General features: G+C 38.3%; 1 protein-coding gene across 1 annotated transcript; it reads right to left on the bottom strand.

Annotated features, from left to right (window-relative positions):
• Positions 1 to 2,053: 2,053 nt before the first annotated feature.
• On the bottom strand, positions 2,054 to 18,735 carry LOC107193339 (ATP-binding cassette sub-family G member 4-like). Its single transcript, XM_015582746.1, has 11 exons — positions 18,516 to 18,735; positions 14,354 to 14,608; positions 10,348 to 10,465; positions 7,685 to 7,868; positions 7,022 to 7,167; positions 5,511 to 5,749; positions 4,676 to 4,968; positions 4,169 to 4,337; positions 3,785 to 4,041; positions 3,444 to 3,601; positions 2,054 to 2,559 (listed from the first exon to the last, which is right to left on the bottom strand). The coding sequence occupies exons 2-11, from the start codon at positions 14,517 to 14,519 to the stop codon at positions 2,370 to 2,372; spliced, it is 1,920 nt and encodes a 639-aa protein (XP_015438232.1). The 5' UTR covers positions 14,520 to 14,608; positions 18,516 to 18,735; the 3' UTR covers positions 2,054 to 2,369.
• Between the last annotated feature and the right edge of the window lie 201 nt (positions 18,736 to 18,936).

The following is an 18,936-nucleotide window of genomic DNA, read 5'->3' as shown; positions in this document are numbered from 1 at the left end:
GGTAGATGTAGAACTTGTGATTCCATCTACTTGCCTTGGGCCTCCACTCGCAGCAACCTCCTCGTGGTGAGGCCTGGGCAATCGGTATTGTCATCGGTAAAATACTGTAAACTGAAGACAATATCGAGCCAATGGCTGCGAACTTCGAATATATCTCATGAAACTACGTTCTATATTACATCGTACTAGGATTATTTTAGAAATCGATATGAGATTCAAAGTGTAAAAATGTCTAGTACTTTGAATGTTTTAGAAAATTATTCGAGTTAAAAATGCATGGAACTACTGAAAATTACTTTACATTCCCTTTCCTTATTATGTAAATTCTTTGATTGGAATTGGAATGTTGCTGGAAGTATGAACATTTTCACAGGACAATGATATAAATGAAACTTTAACACTTTTTTAAGTGTTACAGTGATATTTCGTTGGCCTCCGTATTAGCGCACTGCGCCGAACGCGGATAGCATGATGTAGTCGCAAGGGAGCAATCGAATCGAATAGACGTATTGTACCGTAGCGCATCGTATTGTATTTCAAATTTTTATATCATTACAATTTATACGTATATATGTATATTCCAATAGAGTTACGTCAGGTAATATAAGCTTCATTTCATCGAATTGTTTTAAATATACTTGCATAAATATTGTACAATCCTGTACTAATTATAGTTGTCTGGTTCAACAGATTACTACAGAAACTAACTACTGCCTACGTCTTTTAAGCTTGGGCAGTAGTAGTATCTGCAGAAATTGCCATGGTTGCTGGGGTTATTATCTAATTTCTTCACGGGAACACGCACAAGCGTCAGTCCCAATTCGACAGTTGTACGAGCAACATTCGACCGAGCTCGCGAGTTGTACGAACAACAGCGATAAAGGATCACGTTTCAAATGGTTACTGACGCAAGCCATTTCAGTACCGTTCATTGTCCCGTAATCCACATGTAATAACAACAGATCGAATCCGGCAAAGGACTACTGCAAATTATTACACACGTCTATCGTATACCACCGGTAATCAAAATTTCGGCGACAAACTTATGAAACCTTTATGAAGTTTTGAAGACTGTACGGAAAACTTGCAAGTGACAGAGATGGGAATTATTTGCGGCATATAAGTTACAATATTTTATAAGCCTGAATAATATCTAAGCCTTATTAGATAGTTAAGATTTAAACCCCCTCCGGGGGTTCTATCATCCCACTTCTTCACACACACGGGGTCCCTGGCGCCTCCACCGGGGGTTCTATGACCCCACGATTTCAACACGCGGGGGTCGTGGCGCCACCTGCGGGGGTTCTGTGACCTCACGTTCTCACTACACAGGTCTCTGGCCACTCCACCGGGGGCTCTATGACCCCACGTTCTCACCCAACATGGTCTCTGGCGTCTCCACCGGGGGTTCTATAACCCCATCGCTACTTCTGTCTTTCGGTCTCGCTTCATCTCCACGATAAGACCGCGCAGCCTATTATATATATATGCTATAGGTGGTACGGGGGGTGAGATCGTCCTTATCTTCTGTTTCGTCACCAATGTAAGGTTAAGGAAAGAAGAGGAAACTGAATAGGAAAAATGTCGTTTACATGAAATTCACAATTCACGAAATTTTAAATTGTCCACTTGATTGCGGATTTTATATATTTATATTGTCCATATAGAAAATACACTGAATTACTAAATGTTTACAGCATCTAATATATTTCCGTATAAAATGTACAATTCCGAAAATATATGAATCCACGTGACGGATTCGCAGAGTACTGTTCCACTGAATTCATTTAATGCTCCCATTAAACGCGACGATGCGAAATATAAAAGATACGTTTACTTATGTTCTAAAAGGCATCAATCTCTCTCTCTTTCTTTCTTCGTCTCTCTTGGTAATCGTTACCGACCTAATTCGTACGAACAGACGAGGAAAAGAAAAAATCAATTATTGTCGTTTAAAAACGAGACACAACAAACACGACCGACGTAGGATATTCCACGCTATAATCTCGCGATAACAGTGTTCTTTATTTCTGTCACGATTAGCGTCGCGCGTGTACCAGACGCGTTCTTCCGCGCAACGTACACGTTCCTTCGAGACATCTGCGTGTGATCTGCACGAAGCATTCCTCGACGAAACGTGCCACAAATGCAACGATAGTCATGTTTATTATTCAACGAACAATCTCTGGCGATGTGTCTCCTTCCCTCGTCGCGGCGTAAAACGTTTAAAAAATACACGGCGGTCAGTCTTTCGATTGAATTCATTTATACTGTTTTTGTTTGCACTAAACTGAACACAACCCGTATCTCGATCGTACGAAAAAATCTCTTGGTTTCGCTGAATATCGTAATTCCGACATTCCTGGTCCTTATAAGTGTTTCTCCAGTTTCAGCTTCAGCAATGCAAACGCTCCAATGTCCAGCACGCAGTACAGACATGTCAGAACGATCAAGCAGAACCAATAATCGGCTTGTTTCATGTCCACGGCGCTTAATAGTTTCTCTGGCACAGCGAAATGGCAATAGACGTCCGAGCAGGAGAGCTTTGGCCTGTCCAGGCTAAAATTATAGTAGAAAGTTTCCTTAATCGGTTGCTTAAGGTCACTTCATTGCACGAGCCTTTCACGTGCATCGAATTCCACGCGTGTGTGTCTATATCTCAACAAACGCTATCACTAGACTGCGGATTTTTATGCAAAATAAAATTTTATAAAGTAATTCTTGAAGACAAGAACAAAGGTAGGAATTTTTATCTTCGCTTAAATATGTTATTGAGTTAAGAATGAAATAGGAAAGTCGTTGCATTCGATGAAAGTTTTGTCTTTTATTGTATTTCACAGAGCTCTAGAGTCTACGAATGCATAAAATCCGCAGTCTAGCTATCACATTACGAATGGGAAACGAAAATACTGGGTTTCGTTTAACAAAAATTATGACTTTAATATCTCTACCAGTACTGCATTCGCAGAAAAATTATTTCTACCGCGTAAGGTCCCCCTTTATACCGAATAACTTTTGTACAAATATTTTTTTTTTATAATGTTAAACCGAATGTTAATTTAGCATAAAATTTTAGTAACTCCGAGACCAAATGGTAGGAGGTCTTACCCTTACATCACTTTTCAAGGGTACATTCATGGAATACGGCAGAGATACAGTAAATCATCGATGAGTGTTCGAAGGCTCCACTGAGCCTTAAATATTTCATAAACTGATGGCCGTATGCGGCTGAAACAAATATCATTGGCTTCCGAATTTCAAGCTCTATCGATGTGCTAAACTTCGTTAAAAAATCAGCGTTAGACCGGGGATCTCTGTTTGCCATTGCAGAAGAGTCTTCGAACACCCATCGAGGATTTACTGTATCTACACGTGCGTAAAAAGGCCCTGCGAAGAGCAGTGAATCAGTCGATAAATTCCATCCGTACACTGCGGATTCTTACCCATAAATGGCAACCATGACACCCTCGAAGCCGTACTTAAGAAACGACAAATGAAACATCCAACGTAGATACGGATGAGCATCCCTGAATTGTACAAAGAATCCACTGAACATTAAAAACGGAAGAATGGTGACAAGTGGTCCGAAAATCATACCATGCTGAAAAACAGAAGGAAAACGATCTGAATATTTTCGATCCCTGACAAACATCGCTAATATGTATACAGAAATAATTAGCGTGTAAACACTTGCTCGTGGTAATTGAAAATAATTCAGAATCGCGAAACATTTCGTCTATATTATCGTACGTTTATAAATTCAGTTTCGATCTATAATACAAACCTGTAAGTTCATTCCGGTTCCAACTAAAAGCCCAAACGTTTGGGAGATCATGCTAATAGCGAAGCACATTAAAACGTAGAGACAGAAACGTCGTAGCTCCATAAGTTGATCGCTCAGGTAATACACTATAAGAATGTAGAGGAAGATAGCCATGAACTGAATGGGAAGATCGGCCAATTTGTTGGCGAGATAAAGAGAGGGTAACTTGTACCATCGATTGAAGTATTCGCGCGTGATTATCGGTAACTCCAACGGAACTGCAAGTGGGTAGTGTAGATTAAGCGCCAAGTGAACGATACAAAATATAACCAAGTAAAAAAGTAAAACATGATAAGTAACATCGATATTTCCTGTAACAGTGCGCATTAAAATAATGGTTCTTACATGTCGTCACGGCCGCACTGAACGAGCTGAACATGAGAAACATTATGTTGAAGAACAACAGATTGAAGTTGTCCAGAACGTAGACAGCGTCCTGGCCGATTCGAAAGTATATCATCCCGACCAATACAGCAATTATAAAATGCATTGAGAGCCGTGTGAACGTTAATATCTGAAAATGAATGGAAATACATGTGTATAAAAAAATTTTTTTTAAAAAACAATTATATATCGCACCTGTAGAATCTTATAAGTAGACTGGGGATTTTATGCAATTACAGCACACGCGATTTTCTAGAATTTCCTATGTATAGGAGTTTTGATAAATTCTAAAGAAGTTTTTATTTTCTTTGAACCCTGGTAGAATTGTGTATTAAATAAACAGATCTTGGTTTGGCCACAGTTCTTGTCAATTAACGCCTAAAAATCCATATTTGCATACATATTCGTAGTCTGCTTATAGGGGAATCGTTGAAGAGAATAACGGAACGATTACCAAATATAGTTTACCTTGTCCCTAGACAGTCTAATGACGTTTCGTTTGAGCAATATGATCAACTGTTTCCAGACATTCGCGGCGTAATCGTAGGAAACCTTGCGTTCACCGCGAACAGGATCCATTTCCATCGGGTAACGCTGCCGAAGCGCTTGAAACGATGCTGTTACATTCAAAGCGATAACTTCCTCCTGACAATTGACGGTTACATTGCTCGTTGACCTCCAGGCGTTACTTTTTCCATTCTCGATCGCGTCTACCAATTTCGGCACGTGTTTGCCGTAATCCCCATTACAGATTTCCATCACTGTTAAAGGAAAAAAAGGAAAAGAAGTGCATCCACCTGACGCTCGCCCTCCCCCTTTATGTCAATTATATTATTCTCTCTTCATATATTACTCTCGTGTGTAAATTTTAATTTTATGATCTATATGTAACTTTTTTGTGTGCAATTGATAATAAATATGTGGATTTAAATTATTTAATTCAATTTATTAATTTCACTTTTTTTTTCAAATTTATTTTACTAGATTATATACCAAACTGCGAAGCTAACTTAAAAATTACGAAGAACTTATCATGAAAGCATGATAAAAGTACAAAATCATGAGGATACTTAAATAGCAAATGCATGAAAATGTAATTTGGAAAGTAACATATATGAACCGAATATGTGAGTCACTGTATATCGGGAAAAAAATATCGATATTACCAGTGTCGATACTTGCAATCAAAAATGAAAATAAATCATTTCTTTAAGAAGATATTCTCAAGTATGGTATCGTCAATCACTAAATCGAACGTTATAAGACCACAGGGAGAGTGAATAAGTGAGTTCCATTTATTTACGGTAGTCGGCTGGGTTGTAGTGCGTCGGACACTGCAGTCCAAGGCTGCTCAGATAGGGTACTAAATTCTGCGTGCTACCGCTGTAGACACAGTATCCGTCCGCAACGACGTAAAGGTGATCTATCATGCTCAAAAGCGACGCGCTCGGCTGATGTATCGAGCAAATTACCGTCTGTCCCGCCTTCGCCAATTGCTTCAGCAACGTTATGCAATACTTCGAAGTGACGCTGTCCAACCCACTGGATAACAAAAAAAAAAAGAACATAAAATTGTATGCTTGTTAATACCCATGGGGAAGGATGGTAAAAACTGGTTGACCAGAAGATGTTTAGTATAATACAGTAAAACTTGGATTGGTACCTCAAACGATCTACGATGTAAGCGCCCAGTCTTCATTCCCACCACTGACGGGGTTCCCCTTGGAACCAGTCAAGCATACAAAATCTAGCAGACAAGCGACTTTCAAAATGGGAGCCCAAAAACATTAAATGCCCGCGTATCAGTGAGACAACACTAATGCAACAATGACGATGTTTTATTTTTTTCTTTTTTTTTCAATGAAACTTTTACTAACGTATTTAGGAGATTTTTCGGGTACTAATCGAGGTTTTACTGTATTCGGTGTGTCGATAAGTAATCAGTAATTGCCATTTAACAAACCGACGACAATTCTAAATTCGGAAAAACATCTTTCGGGTTTTTTTCTTCCCTTAACTCTCCGGTGACGATGACTGGGTTATTTTGACCCCGAGTTTTCACGAACTTCATCCAACTGAACAGCTTCCGACAATTTATTTGAATTCGCAGTTGTTTGTATTAATTCGAGAATGAAAAGAAAGCCAATTCACAAAGGAATTTCTTTCATAAATACATTTAGAAGGAATGAATGCATGAGGGTCCAAATGAACCCCCACGATTCGCTATTTACAGTACAACGTACAATAAATCTTCGATTATTCACGCGAAGGTCACATTATATGTCATTGAATTGGTTTTGATCTAAACTATTACGCCTCGCTTATAAAAAAAAACATAGTACTACTTAAAAAAAACATCGATGACGTTGACAAATTTGAGAAAAATGTTTGCTTATTATAATATTTGCCCCTTCTAACCGGATAATATTTTCCCTTCGCATTTTTTTGCATCTTCAACAAACAAGTAAGATATTGAAGGTGCTCACGTTAGGTGGGACACCCTGTATAGTTGATCCCTCATTGGTTACGTCCAATAACAAAACAATGATACACGAGTGTAACAAGCGACTTACTAAATAATTACATTACTGTCGCAAGTATGTAATATATTTCCATTCAAGTTAATGGATTTTATTTAAAACATTTGCTGTCGCTGGTGTTTTTTCGAAAATGATTCGTCATAAGACCAGGCTAGATTTTCATCCGCAGTGGAATGTCTTTAACCTTCTTCATTAGGTATTAATACGATGCATAATGCATCCAAGTTCGAGTTAAGTATGCAAAAAAGTTCGTTCTTTTTTCCGAAACAGATACCTAGTCGGTTCGTCGAGGAACAGAATCGGTGGACTGTTGAGCATCTCCAACGCAATCGCCAATCTTTTCCTTTCCCCGCCGCTGAGTTGCCCTGTACGAGTGTAACGGGACGCGTCCAGGTTCATTGTGACCAAAATCTGTTCGATCTGAAAATGTCGCACTGATATCAGAGACAGAATCAGATATACAGGGTGTCCCGCCTAACGTAAGCACGTTTAGTGTCTCGTTTGTTTTTGAAGATAGAAAAGAATTTCTGTGGATTTTTCATACTCAAGGTCACATGAAGGTCACACTATTATAGACACATTAGATTATTATTGACGTCAACTATTACATCACAATGATAAAAATATGGAGTTCCATTCAAAAAAAAGCACCGATGACCTTGAAATTTCGAAAAATCTGACCTTCAGAAAGTATCTCGCTTATCACATTATTTGCCCCTTTCAACCGAATAATGTTTTCACGTCGCATTGTTTTCTATCTTCAAGGGAAATATTAACGGTGGTCACGTTAGATGGGAAACCCTGTATAATGTCACGTTTTACTTTTTCCGTGGTAATTATAATATACAAAAGACACGTTTATAATTGTTCGAATTCTATCATAAAGTGTGACAATCAGAATTTATACTGATTGTGTTGAAAACAGGTGAACGTGTACCTTTTGTGCCTTTTGTTGATGACTGGCGACAAGCTTAAGATCCGCGGCGATGTCCATCGCTTCCTGTACGGTCAACAGTGGCTGCAAATTGTCGTTTTGCATTATATACGCGGATATCCGTTTGAATTCCGTGAGATTCCTGGTCCTCGAGTTCACCATTATATTCCCGGTCACGCCCTTTGTTCTGAAATCGAGGAAAGATAGACACGGTATATAATGTACATATACAGGGTGTCTAAGGTTGACTTGATCACCTTGAATAATGATAAATGACTGAACGGTATACTTTATGAAAATTTTGAGGCACGGAACTTGAATAGCATCAAAGGGTACATTTTATAGGGTACGTACTTTTTCTGTGGGTGGAGGCATTTCAGAGATTTCACCTTGATTTTTTTTAATGGTATAAAGGTCGACGCATTTTTACTCAAAATTTGTCAGAAAAAATACGTCATTCCGTTAAAAAAAATCAAGGTGACCTTGAAATCTCTGAAATGCCTCCACCCATAAAAAAAAGCACCTTATAAGATGTGCCCCTTTATACCATTTAAGTACTACGCCACAAAAAAAGTGTACCGTTAAGTCATTATTCGAAATGATTAAGTTAACTGAGACACCCTGTGTATAGATGCATGCCTCTCTGTATCTACATAGAATGTGTTTTTTTAACCTTTCTTTTTTCTTTATCAGAAAACGAGATATACACACGCTCGGCATTGAGGCTGGCTCAGATACGTCCAGTAATTTAGTGGTGTGGCGAGTTTAGCCACTTACCAACTAAAGTCTAGTTACTAAAATTACTAAACTGTTCTATGCGTAGAAAGTAGAGCTTTTATTAGCCGGAGTACCCGAGTACTCTGAGTACTCCCTATAATTCGAACTTCTGTTTAAGAATCTGATAGGAGTATGAACACTCGAGTATCTGGGGTTTGATCTGAGTACTCGAGTACCTGCACTTGAATCTGAGTACTCGAATATCCGAATTTAAGTTTTCTTTTTCGTAATTACTCAACTATTAAGCTTTTCTTGCACATTTGAATACAGATTATTATTACAGATAATTATTTTTTTAACATAAGTCGAAGACTTAGAGCTGGGCCCCCGGGAAAGTGAAGCTCAAGTCTGCCCCCCCCCCCCCCCAGATCCTTTTAATCCGGCGATGAATAACTCGCCACTCGACTAAATTACCGAACGTGTCCGAACCACTCTTCTATGGAAAATTTCTCCACCATTGATCGAATGCCAGTTCAATCGCCCCGTTTATTCGACCCGAGAGGTCCGATACAACCGATTTGATAAATCATCCTAACTGTAAAACCTACAGAGAATGAACCCGTCTCAAATCGCGTCTTATCGTTCGGTAATGCCTAACACGATTGTGAATATATCGCAAAATTGCAAAATTTACCATTTGATAATTCAATCGTTTTCTTTTTTTTTCTTCTTCTTCTTCTATTTTTACCCTTCATTGTAAATTGGGTTTCCATCGCGACGGATAACGAACCATAGAGTGAAATATTTCTTACTACAACCCACTACATGACCACGACGAGATGCAGACAGAGCGGTTTTATCGTTGTTTCGCGGAGCAAAAGAGTACTTCTTTGGTCACCGAGGTTTATCGGCGATGACCGTGGTACCCGCGAGCGAACGACACGAGTCTACGACGTTCGCGTGATTGCAGCACCTAAATAAACTCAACGGAAATGCAAATTATCGTGAATTGTTTACGAATTCCTTAATCCGTACTACCCTGAATTTCGTTCAAGTGTTATTAATCCATCCATTTAATAACATCAATTTCTCCGGTTCATCTAACAGGTCTTCTAACAGTTTGCACAACTGTTAACCCTTCAACGGTGCTCGACGAGTATACTCGTCATGAAGAAATTACCACTTTGTCGGGTAATGACGAGTACAATCGTCATGTGAAAATAATAAATCAATTTCTGCTGGAAAAATTGAAATTTTAGTAGAAATCGAAATTTTAGCAAAAATTGAAATTTTGGTCTACAAATATAAAATTTGTGTGGAAATTGAAATTTTGGCCTATAAATCTTTCAAAGGCATTTAAGGTTATAATGTAAATTCATTGGAAGAATTGTTTAAAAAATAATAAAAATAAAAAAAAAAATAGAAAAGTGGTGTGTTTCAGGTGTTAGTAACTACAGATGTGACGTGAAACGAGACAGAGAATTCAAGTATCGTCCATTGCCATAGAAACCGATTTATGAATGAAAATTAAAGTTGATAAATTTCATTACTGAAAAAACAAAATCCATGTAATTGTGATCTTTGAAATGCTTCCACGAATAAACTACTGACAGTGTCCGCTATTCCCCTCGGATTTCTATTATCTAAAATTCTTTCCGATATCAAACGACGTTATCGACGGTATTTTGCGTGTACAAGATTAAAACATTGTTAATTCCGATCCATCGGGCGGCCAAAAACCGATCGAGTCGATTAACCCTTCCTGGCATTGTGAATCGTTAATTTACTTATTGTTAACATTTATATCTCATATCATTAAGAGCCTGAAGATTTAATATGGCGTCGTATCGTATAGTTTACATTTCGTGCCATCTCATAAAGGGTTAAACGCCAATATGTTCATAATAATATGTAAAGAAAAACAATGATTATCGTATACTAGTACTAACGTATAGCCCGCTAATATGTTCATCAGCGTCGACTTTCCCGCGCCAGACAGTCCCATGATGGCCGTCAGTTCACCGGCCCTAAACTCCCCGCTAATGTTTTGCAGCAAGTCCAACTTTTCTGGAAAAAAAAAAATATACGAAAATCGGACCACCGTTCAGAGAACTTATTCCTTGTCAAATCATTATTCACTTGATTCCTAAACTATTTGAAATACAAGAAAACTGCATCAAACTGGAATGGCACGAGGGGAATAATTAACGGGTCATGGTGAATTTTGTTTTAACATTATTATTTTAAGAGATACGAAGGTCAAGTTTGGTTTTTTTACATGGACTTATTTTTTTTCGGATCACTTGATGAAGAGTTTCAAGACGAATTCAATAACCTTTAATGTATACTTCGTTTTTCAATTAGTGTTCGGTGTATTGCGCTTAGAAATTTACTGATAATGTTTAAAAAAAAATTCGTCGTGATTGTGTCGTTCAATTTTATGTAAAAAGTTTTCTCGTATTCCAAATAGTTTAGGGAATAACGAACTGTACCCTTTTCGCACGGACACCCTGTATGGAGAGAAAATAAGATCTAAACAATTTGAAAATTACTCAGTGTGATCTAGGGCAACTGGTCATGTTCATTCCGTACAGTTTACTGTTAGTTCCACCGTGGTTGAGCCACACAGTCCAAGAATCTTTTCTAACCCGTTTGGCTGCAACCACACCTTTCTCCTTCTTATAAATACATGTACATACATACATGTACCGACCAGCTCTAATGGTTCTTGCCACTTGTGCCTCAATGGCTAATCATCCGACTGGCAAGAATTATTCGAGGTAAGTATTGGGAGGAGAGTTATAAACATGAGTAAAGTAGAGAAGAGAGAGAAGTGAAGAAATAATTTTCTTAAAAAAAAAATATTGATTATTTAATAACACAAGTCTCGTCGATATAAAAATTCTTGCTATCATTTTGCAGCATCACGATGCGTTTCTCCCGTTTCGCGAAAGAAACTCAGGGCCAATTTACACGAGAGTGCTCGACCGTTCGCGTAAGAATACAATTTTCAAATCAGTCTGCACGGTCGACCAAACAGGCGACGAAGCCGTAATTCTTAATACGCGTAGAAATAATTTTTGTCACGCAGAACGATATGCAACTGTATTACATGTTGTCCAACTGCTAATTAGATGCTGATTAGCATTCGTGATAATATCATACCGTTCGTAATTATAGTATTATCGTGTCCTGTTTGCGGGCCGATTCAATGTCATGCGTTTATATGACACTCGGAAATCCGTCCGATGATAAAAATACTAACCCCTTGCCCTATGATTTTCTCGATATCTGCAGTCTCCAGAATTATTTTATCATCGATAATTCCCCAGCAACAAAAAGAATTCGTGTACTTATCGCAATTGTTGCTCGCGGGTGTACCCTGACTCGATGTTATAAGGCAAGGGGTTAATAATTACAAGATCCTAAAATTAATTTGTGCTTGGTAAAGAAAAAGTGATTCTGCTAACAAATTAATCTATGATTGAGTGTCATGAACGTTGTTAAAGTAACGATGTACGATCGAATTAACTGAATGAAAATTTTCAAATAATGGCAGAGGAGGGACGAACACAGTGTTAACCTATAAACGTTAGATCGACGGAAGAACGTTGTCGCGAGCATAGACGGCTGTAGAGAGGACGATGATATGAACCATTTCTTTTATAATTGACCACGGACACTACAAGGGTCTTATTGAATTTGTCGCAGACGATAACAGCGGGTCTATTATACGTTTTTTAAAAGAGTTCTTAACCATGTTTGTTCTCTCGTGTTCGTTCCAGTGGTTCAGGGTTAATAAACTCATATGTAATGGTCCCAACGACTCGACCGACGCGACGCGATGCGCGGGACACAACATGCGCGATCTCAGGATTGGGCACGCGGGTCTATTTATAGATGCTTTCAGCCGAACGCTCGGAGCGGCATTCGCACACGAGCAGCGAAAGTATTTTGGTCTCGTGCATTACTATCTTAAATAATTCCGAGTATGAAATGAAATTTCACTCTATGTTAATAAATTTTATTGGCATCGAATCCTGTATTCTCTTATACTTTATCGATTATAACAGGTATGGCCACGGGTGGGTCATTTCACGATGGTCATCTATCGGTCATCCTGTTGGAGGTTCATTTTCATTAATTAGGACTAAAAAAGTCACTAGGGCAAACGCACCAATGAATGAAGACTTAAGAGATTTTCTAACTATTAAAGTCGAATTTTAAATCATAAAAATATTAATAAATACTTTGCACATGAAAATTAGATTTGTAAATATCTATTCCTTTTTGTAATGTATACATTTCAATTTGAAACATTGGAAAAATGTAATTAATTAAATTAAGAAGAAAAAAATACTGATTTCACCAATGAATATGAATTTCTATTAATTATTTCGTAATGGCCACGGGTGGGACATGCATTCTACCAGGTCAGTTATCAACAATAAAGCACTATTTAAATAATCTACTAAACAGTTACGTTATTTATCCAAGAAGTTTGATAGGACTGTGACCATTTATGGTCGCACTACCTAATCAGACAGTAATAATTACAGCAGCGTGATTACATAGTTCATGAGACGATTGATGAATTTTGACAGTATGACATTTAATCTCGATGTTGAATCTACGCTCATGGATAAGCAAAGAAGAGAAATGGTTCGAAAATAATTTGTCACGATTGATTTTCATTAATTATTCGGTGAACAGAGATATAATTATGCTATTTCAATTCTAAACGGTTCGGTAACTCGAGTGATTATATTAAAAGTGGTCATGCCCGATCGTGAACAATGACGGATAATAAGTTAAGTGCATCATTGTGGACGACATTATTATTGACGAGTTCAACGTTTCCCATTGCGCCGATCTCTGTTGTACACTTCATGGTCGACCCACTTGTCATTCAAAGCAATTGTATCTTGTACCCAACTTGTACATTATAATTGTTACAATGGAACGCCTCTTACAATTAGATAAGCCGATAAGCCCATCGAACACGATGTTCCACTTCTATCGATGTTTGATATTATCGCGAAAAAGTGTTAGTTTATTTCAGTGCACTTCAAACTTTAAGGTTAAGTGACATACGATGGCAAGGAAAACTTGGTATAGACGTTTTAATTTCCATGAACGTTAATTCCATAAATAAATTTTACGTGTTTTTGAATCACTAGAATGTTTAATATTAATATCCTAAACAATACAAAAAGTAGACTTCCTTCGCGTTGTCATATTTACATGTACATTAATCTTATTAAGGAGTCGTATGCATATACCCTCGTACTCGATTTCAATAATGTGTATATCAGTCACGTGTAGTAAACGCCATATTAATTTCCAACGACAGAATTTACAATTCTGCTTAGATACAACGTGGCAGAAGAAACATTTCTAATTTAAATTCTGTATTATCGATCGAAAACATCTAAGGTTAACAATCAGTCAACGAAGGTATTCGTAGGTCATAAATATTTTCCATTGCACCATGAAGTTAAAGAAAGAACCGTTTGAATTTTAATCTTAATTACAACGTACATACATATGCGTACACAATATTTATCAATCGTAATTTCAAAACATCTTTCGGATTTAGTATATAAGATTGTTGACCACGGCGATGCGATTTCTGTCTGACCCGTACGAAAAACGACGTCACAGTTCGGAACTTATCGAACTGAACACCCGATAAGAAAACTCGGCCAGAACATTTTACGAACGGGAAGAATAAAATCGGACTTTTCACTGTAACATAGGTTTCCTACTAAGGAGAAATGAAGATTCGTCAGAAAAAACTGTCTTTTTCAGAACGTTTTCGTCAATTCACAGAACAGAGATCTACATTACCGACACATGTTTGTAAAAAGTATTTGTGAGAACTACTTGGCCCACATCTCTCTTAAAGTGTTCTCTACCCTTTTAAAAAGAGGTAATTTATTTACAGTGGCTTACCTTTGGAAAATATCGTCGTGTACGAAATATCCTCGAAGACTAGAAATATCGACCTATCGATCTCCACCATGTCGTCCAACTTTTTCGTGCTGGTAGGCGCGTTTTCCGAACTAGACATGGAGTGCATCAGCTGCTGTTGCATTTCAATGAGTACTTTCGTGCCCATTCTGTCTACCTCGGTCTAGACATTCGAATATTTTCGCCGCGGGCAATTTCCGTTTAGTCCCTTAACGGTCGACGTGCGTAATCGGTTCACTAAACGCAAACACATAAGAAAATTCGATAAATTTTGCGCCCAAGAAAATTGCAGAAAAAAAGACGAGACTAAGCACGATTCTAAAGCATTGATTGTTGCATTTTTTTTAAAGCAAGTATTCCGACACAATTGTTATCACACATATTTCACTTGTGTGAAGTCACACTTCGATTACAGATCTGTCGGTGTCAATATGTATACCATACATTTTTATCAACACACGTCAGGCGAGAATAGATGCACAAAAGAAGCAAAAAAAAAGCACTGGTCTCCCCGTCGTATGTGGTCACTGTACTTTTCTTCGTTTAATTTGCATTGCAGATAGGAATATACTTGAATAATTCACGATCGTATACGAGCGAGCCCGGTTTTAATACTTTTCCTCGAGTCGATTTTCAGTTTGAAAAACACTCCAAAGTCTCGTATCGCCCGAGCGTTTCTATTATCGTACTTCGCGACTTCGCCGCCCCGAGAGAAGTTCCGCGTGTCTCACGGGAATAGTCGTATATGTACAGGGTGTGTTAATCAGAACTACTATTTCAAATAACTGACAATGCATATTTTTCGTAATACCACGTTGTGGTCGATGGAAGGATGAATTCAGCGACCTATAGCACAATGGTATTAAAAACAGATGCATTGACCTTGAAAAAACTTAAGGTCACCTTGATTTAAAAAAAAAAAACGAAAAAATCTAAAAAACTTAAAAATGCTACATAATTCATTAAAACGTTTATTAATATAACCAATGGGTAACGAGTTGTAGATAGTTTTTTTAGTGACTCACCTTGTATATACGAAATACGCGTAGGGTGGATATACATCAGTGAATGAACATTATGTATAAAAACAAGTAAATTAAGTTACTGAAATAACCAGAATTCGTCATCGAACGTTGTGGCACCCCGTTGTTGCAAATCGGCCCTGCCCGGAACTCTCACGTGTCGCAGCACTTCGCAGTGCAATCCTCAATGCAACGACGTCGTGAACCGCATGCAGAATACGGCGACCAAGGAGCGACACCATAAACGGACGATGTGAGGTTACGTCCTCCACGAATAATGTGCGTGTGTGTGTGCTAATGAAACTGCTTCATTTTATTGATAGGTTAAGCAAGAGGAAACACACGTCGTAACCGGTGCATCTTTTATACACTTTCGTCCTGTGTTTCGGTGGATGAAACAATTTGTTGTACAACCACGAGCAAACTCGGCTTCCACTAGGGGAAAAAGTGACGTAGGAGAAGGGCTTCCTACCACTTGGTAAATTTATTTCAAGTACTGAAATAAATGTTAAATTCAGTGATAATTTGGCATTAATTTCAATAATTCTCAATACTATGTGGTAGGAAGCCTTTTCCCTACGTCACTTTTTCCCCTAGTGGAAGCAGAGTTTGCTCGCGAGGGTACGTCTTCGTGACCGTACGCGCAATGTATTAATAAACAACTGTATCGACTGAACCACTCATTTATCACGGTTTGAAGAAATAAAACACGTACCACCAAGGTTTTTATTGAAGATTATTATACACACACGTCGTATGTTCGGCTACAAGTCGGCCTTGTTTGAACCGTTTCATGTGTCCCCGTATTGTACGTGCAAGGAGCAACTCTATAAATGCAACGATGGAAATTATTTCCAACGAGTTGGCATTACACATCCATGTTGTATTCCGTACGGTCGCGCATAGAGACGCATCGCGATACTGTTGTATCTAACGCAGAGAGACAAAGCTTCGTATCTCATCCCTACCACGTGGTTAATAACCAGTTACTAACCACGCACGTTGGAATGTAACCGTGGCGCGAGAGCATAGTTGACAGAATTGCTTCATTACAGTAAATTACTATGTGGTCCATTCGATGCGTGTGAAGTCATGGTTTTTCTGAAGTTTCAGTTTTAAAACCGTACAACGCGACACTGAATGATTGACAAACACTGCCCGTATACGGATGTCAACTGGGCCGTCTATCGGCCGAAATGTAGTAGAGATAAGGGATTGGTCAAGAGAGATTAGTCGAAAAATGAATCTCAAACGGTTGATAATAGTAAATGTTGATAACACCCATCGCGTGTAAAGAGTGACGATGCATTGACATTGCGTACTAATGCTTTGATTTTAGGATTTTTTCTTATCAACGAATAAACAGCAAGAGGATTCGTGAACGCAAAGTAACAACGAATCCAGAAACGGGACTATCTTCTCATGGACAGTAAATGACGTGGGTAGGGGTACTCACTGACATACTCACTGACTGACCTTAAGCCATTAATTTCTGTCACGAGCTAACCACATTGAAAACGACAGAAATTTTCTAAAACGCTTTCTAATGCTGGCCTTTATTTTAGATTTTAGAGAAATCACTAGATAATGTTAATAGAAGAAATAACAATTTCTGTTTAATTTCCACTTAATGCCCATTCTAATGTTTTGTTAATTATATTAATACTTATTAAGCCATACCAGACTTTATTAATGACGATGGAATGATTAATGGTGGTCTGCATGTCATTATTAATTAAGGCAGAATATCAACGCTTATCGGTGGTTCTAGCTGTCCTGGTCGCGATAAGCAAAAATTGTAAATCAAGCAAAGGTAGATAAGTCAATGCTTTACAAGTTGAATGAACGGAAAGTAATTCCTATAATAACTCTGGAGATTCGATAAAAGTACGTCTACTACGAAATAAATAGTAACCAGAAATAGTCAGAGAAGATGAATTATACAATCTTCTTACTTATCAATCTAAATTCTCGAATGGTCAATCATAGAACGTATGCTAATAAACATTGCTGAAAAAAAATCTCGACGCGTCCTTATTCCCGTTAAAATAATTACAATTGAATGACAGGACACGCGATTCGAATATCTCGAGGTGGAACCGGTTTCAGACCGATTATATTATTTTAATTGTCAATTCACATGGAACACATAACACATGTAACATGTACAGTAACACTGGTCTATTCCACAACGTTCGAGATAATGTAGAATAGAATCAAGCAGTGAAAAGCATTAGTATCTAAGGGTGTCATCCTGAGCTTTAAACAGTTAATGAGATTAAATAATTGTTCGACAAATGTCGATTCATTCATAAACAAGCATTATTTTATTATAAAAATTGAAATTTCCACGTTTAAACCATTAAAAATGATGAAATACTTTTTTTATCTTTTATTTGTTATTCGAAACTTTTTATCTAGATAATCAGTTTGCCCATTTCTGGAATGAAGCAACATACACGACGACGAAATTACATAGTCCCGTTGAGAACGTAAACACAACACTCCTATGCAACGCCAATCAGAATCCATGGATCACTGACCTCTCTTTCTCTCTCTCTCTCTCTCTCTCTCTCTGTCTCTCGTTGTGCGTCACAATATTGAAGTTCCGTTCATCCGAAACCGAAAGGAAAAGATCCACAACAATATTCGATGCCGTTCATTCACACGTCACGGAAAGAAGAACATGTAATCCAAACGGGCAAATTAATGCACTGTCAATCACGGGCGCGCAAACTGTTATTTCGAATACACGTGCCGTTGGAGACGCACACTTATGCACAGCATATTTGCCGGGAAAGAAGAGGGCAGTGCGTGTTAACGCCCCGGGGCGAGCATTAATACAGGGACGCGTCAGTCGTTGCCAGAGGACACGGAATTTATATATCTTAACCAAGCGTTGATTATCAATATGCTATCAACTTACAAAAGCAACCATCAGTTCGAGAAATCGGTACGCGATAAGTGAACAAGTGTGAAGCTCGAGCATCCACGTGAACGAGAAAAACACGAACGATTCCAACAATGTTTTGCCACTTTATCAAAACACCTTGCGTTTGTGTGTACGTATTTCTTTTTGTTTTTTTTTTCTTTTTTTTTTCTTTGCTTTTATACACACACACCGTTTTATCTTTACGAATCGTAATCCATCGCAGCTGCGCGAAATCACCTCGAACTTTCTTGAATCACTCGAAGGGATCGCACCGATTGCACAGCGCCGCACTTTGTTACTAAACAATAAAACGGATATGCCGTACCGTCGCACAAAGAAACGACACTTCGTAAGGAGAGAGAGACTTCGCCGCATCGAGTCGCGACGGGTACGATATCATCACCCTCCTACACTCGACCGACGACTGAGCCATTACCCGATTACCGTCTGCCTCCCTCCGTCCCCGCGTCCTTGTCCGCCAGGCACATGTTTGAAAGTTAAAGTTAAACTCGTGACCGCGCACGCTTTATGGCCATATCCTATGCCATATGGCACCACACTGATATAAACAAAAAGTGTCGTCTGCGTCTCTCTCGATTATTTTCGAGGTG

Source organism: Dufourea novaeangliae, unplaced genomic scaffold (assembly GCF_001272555.1).
Source record: "Dufourea novaeangliae isolate 0120121106 unplaced genomic scaffold, ASM127255v1 scaffold7, whole genome shotgun sequence".
NCBI classification, from domain to species: Eukaryota; Metazoa; Arthropoda; class Insecta; order Hymenoptera; family Halictidae; genus Dufourea; species Dufourea novaeangliae.
The sequence above is the reverse complement of the archived record's forward strand: the minus strand, read 5'-3'. Positions and strand labels throughout refer to the sequence as shown.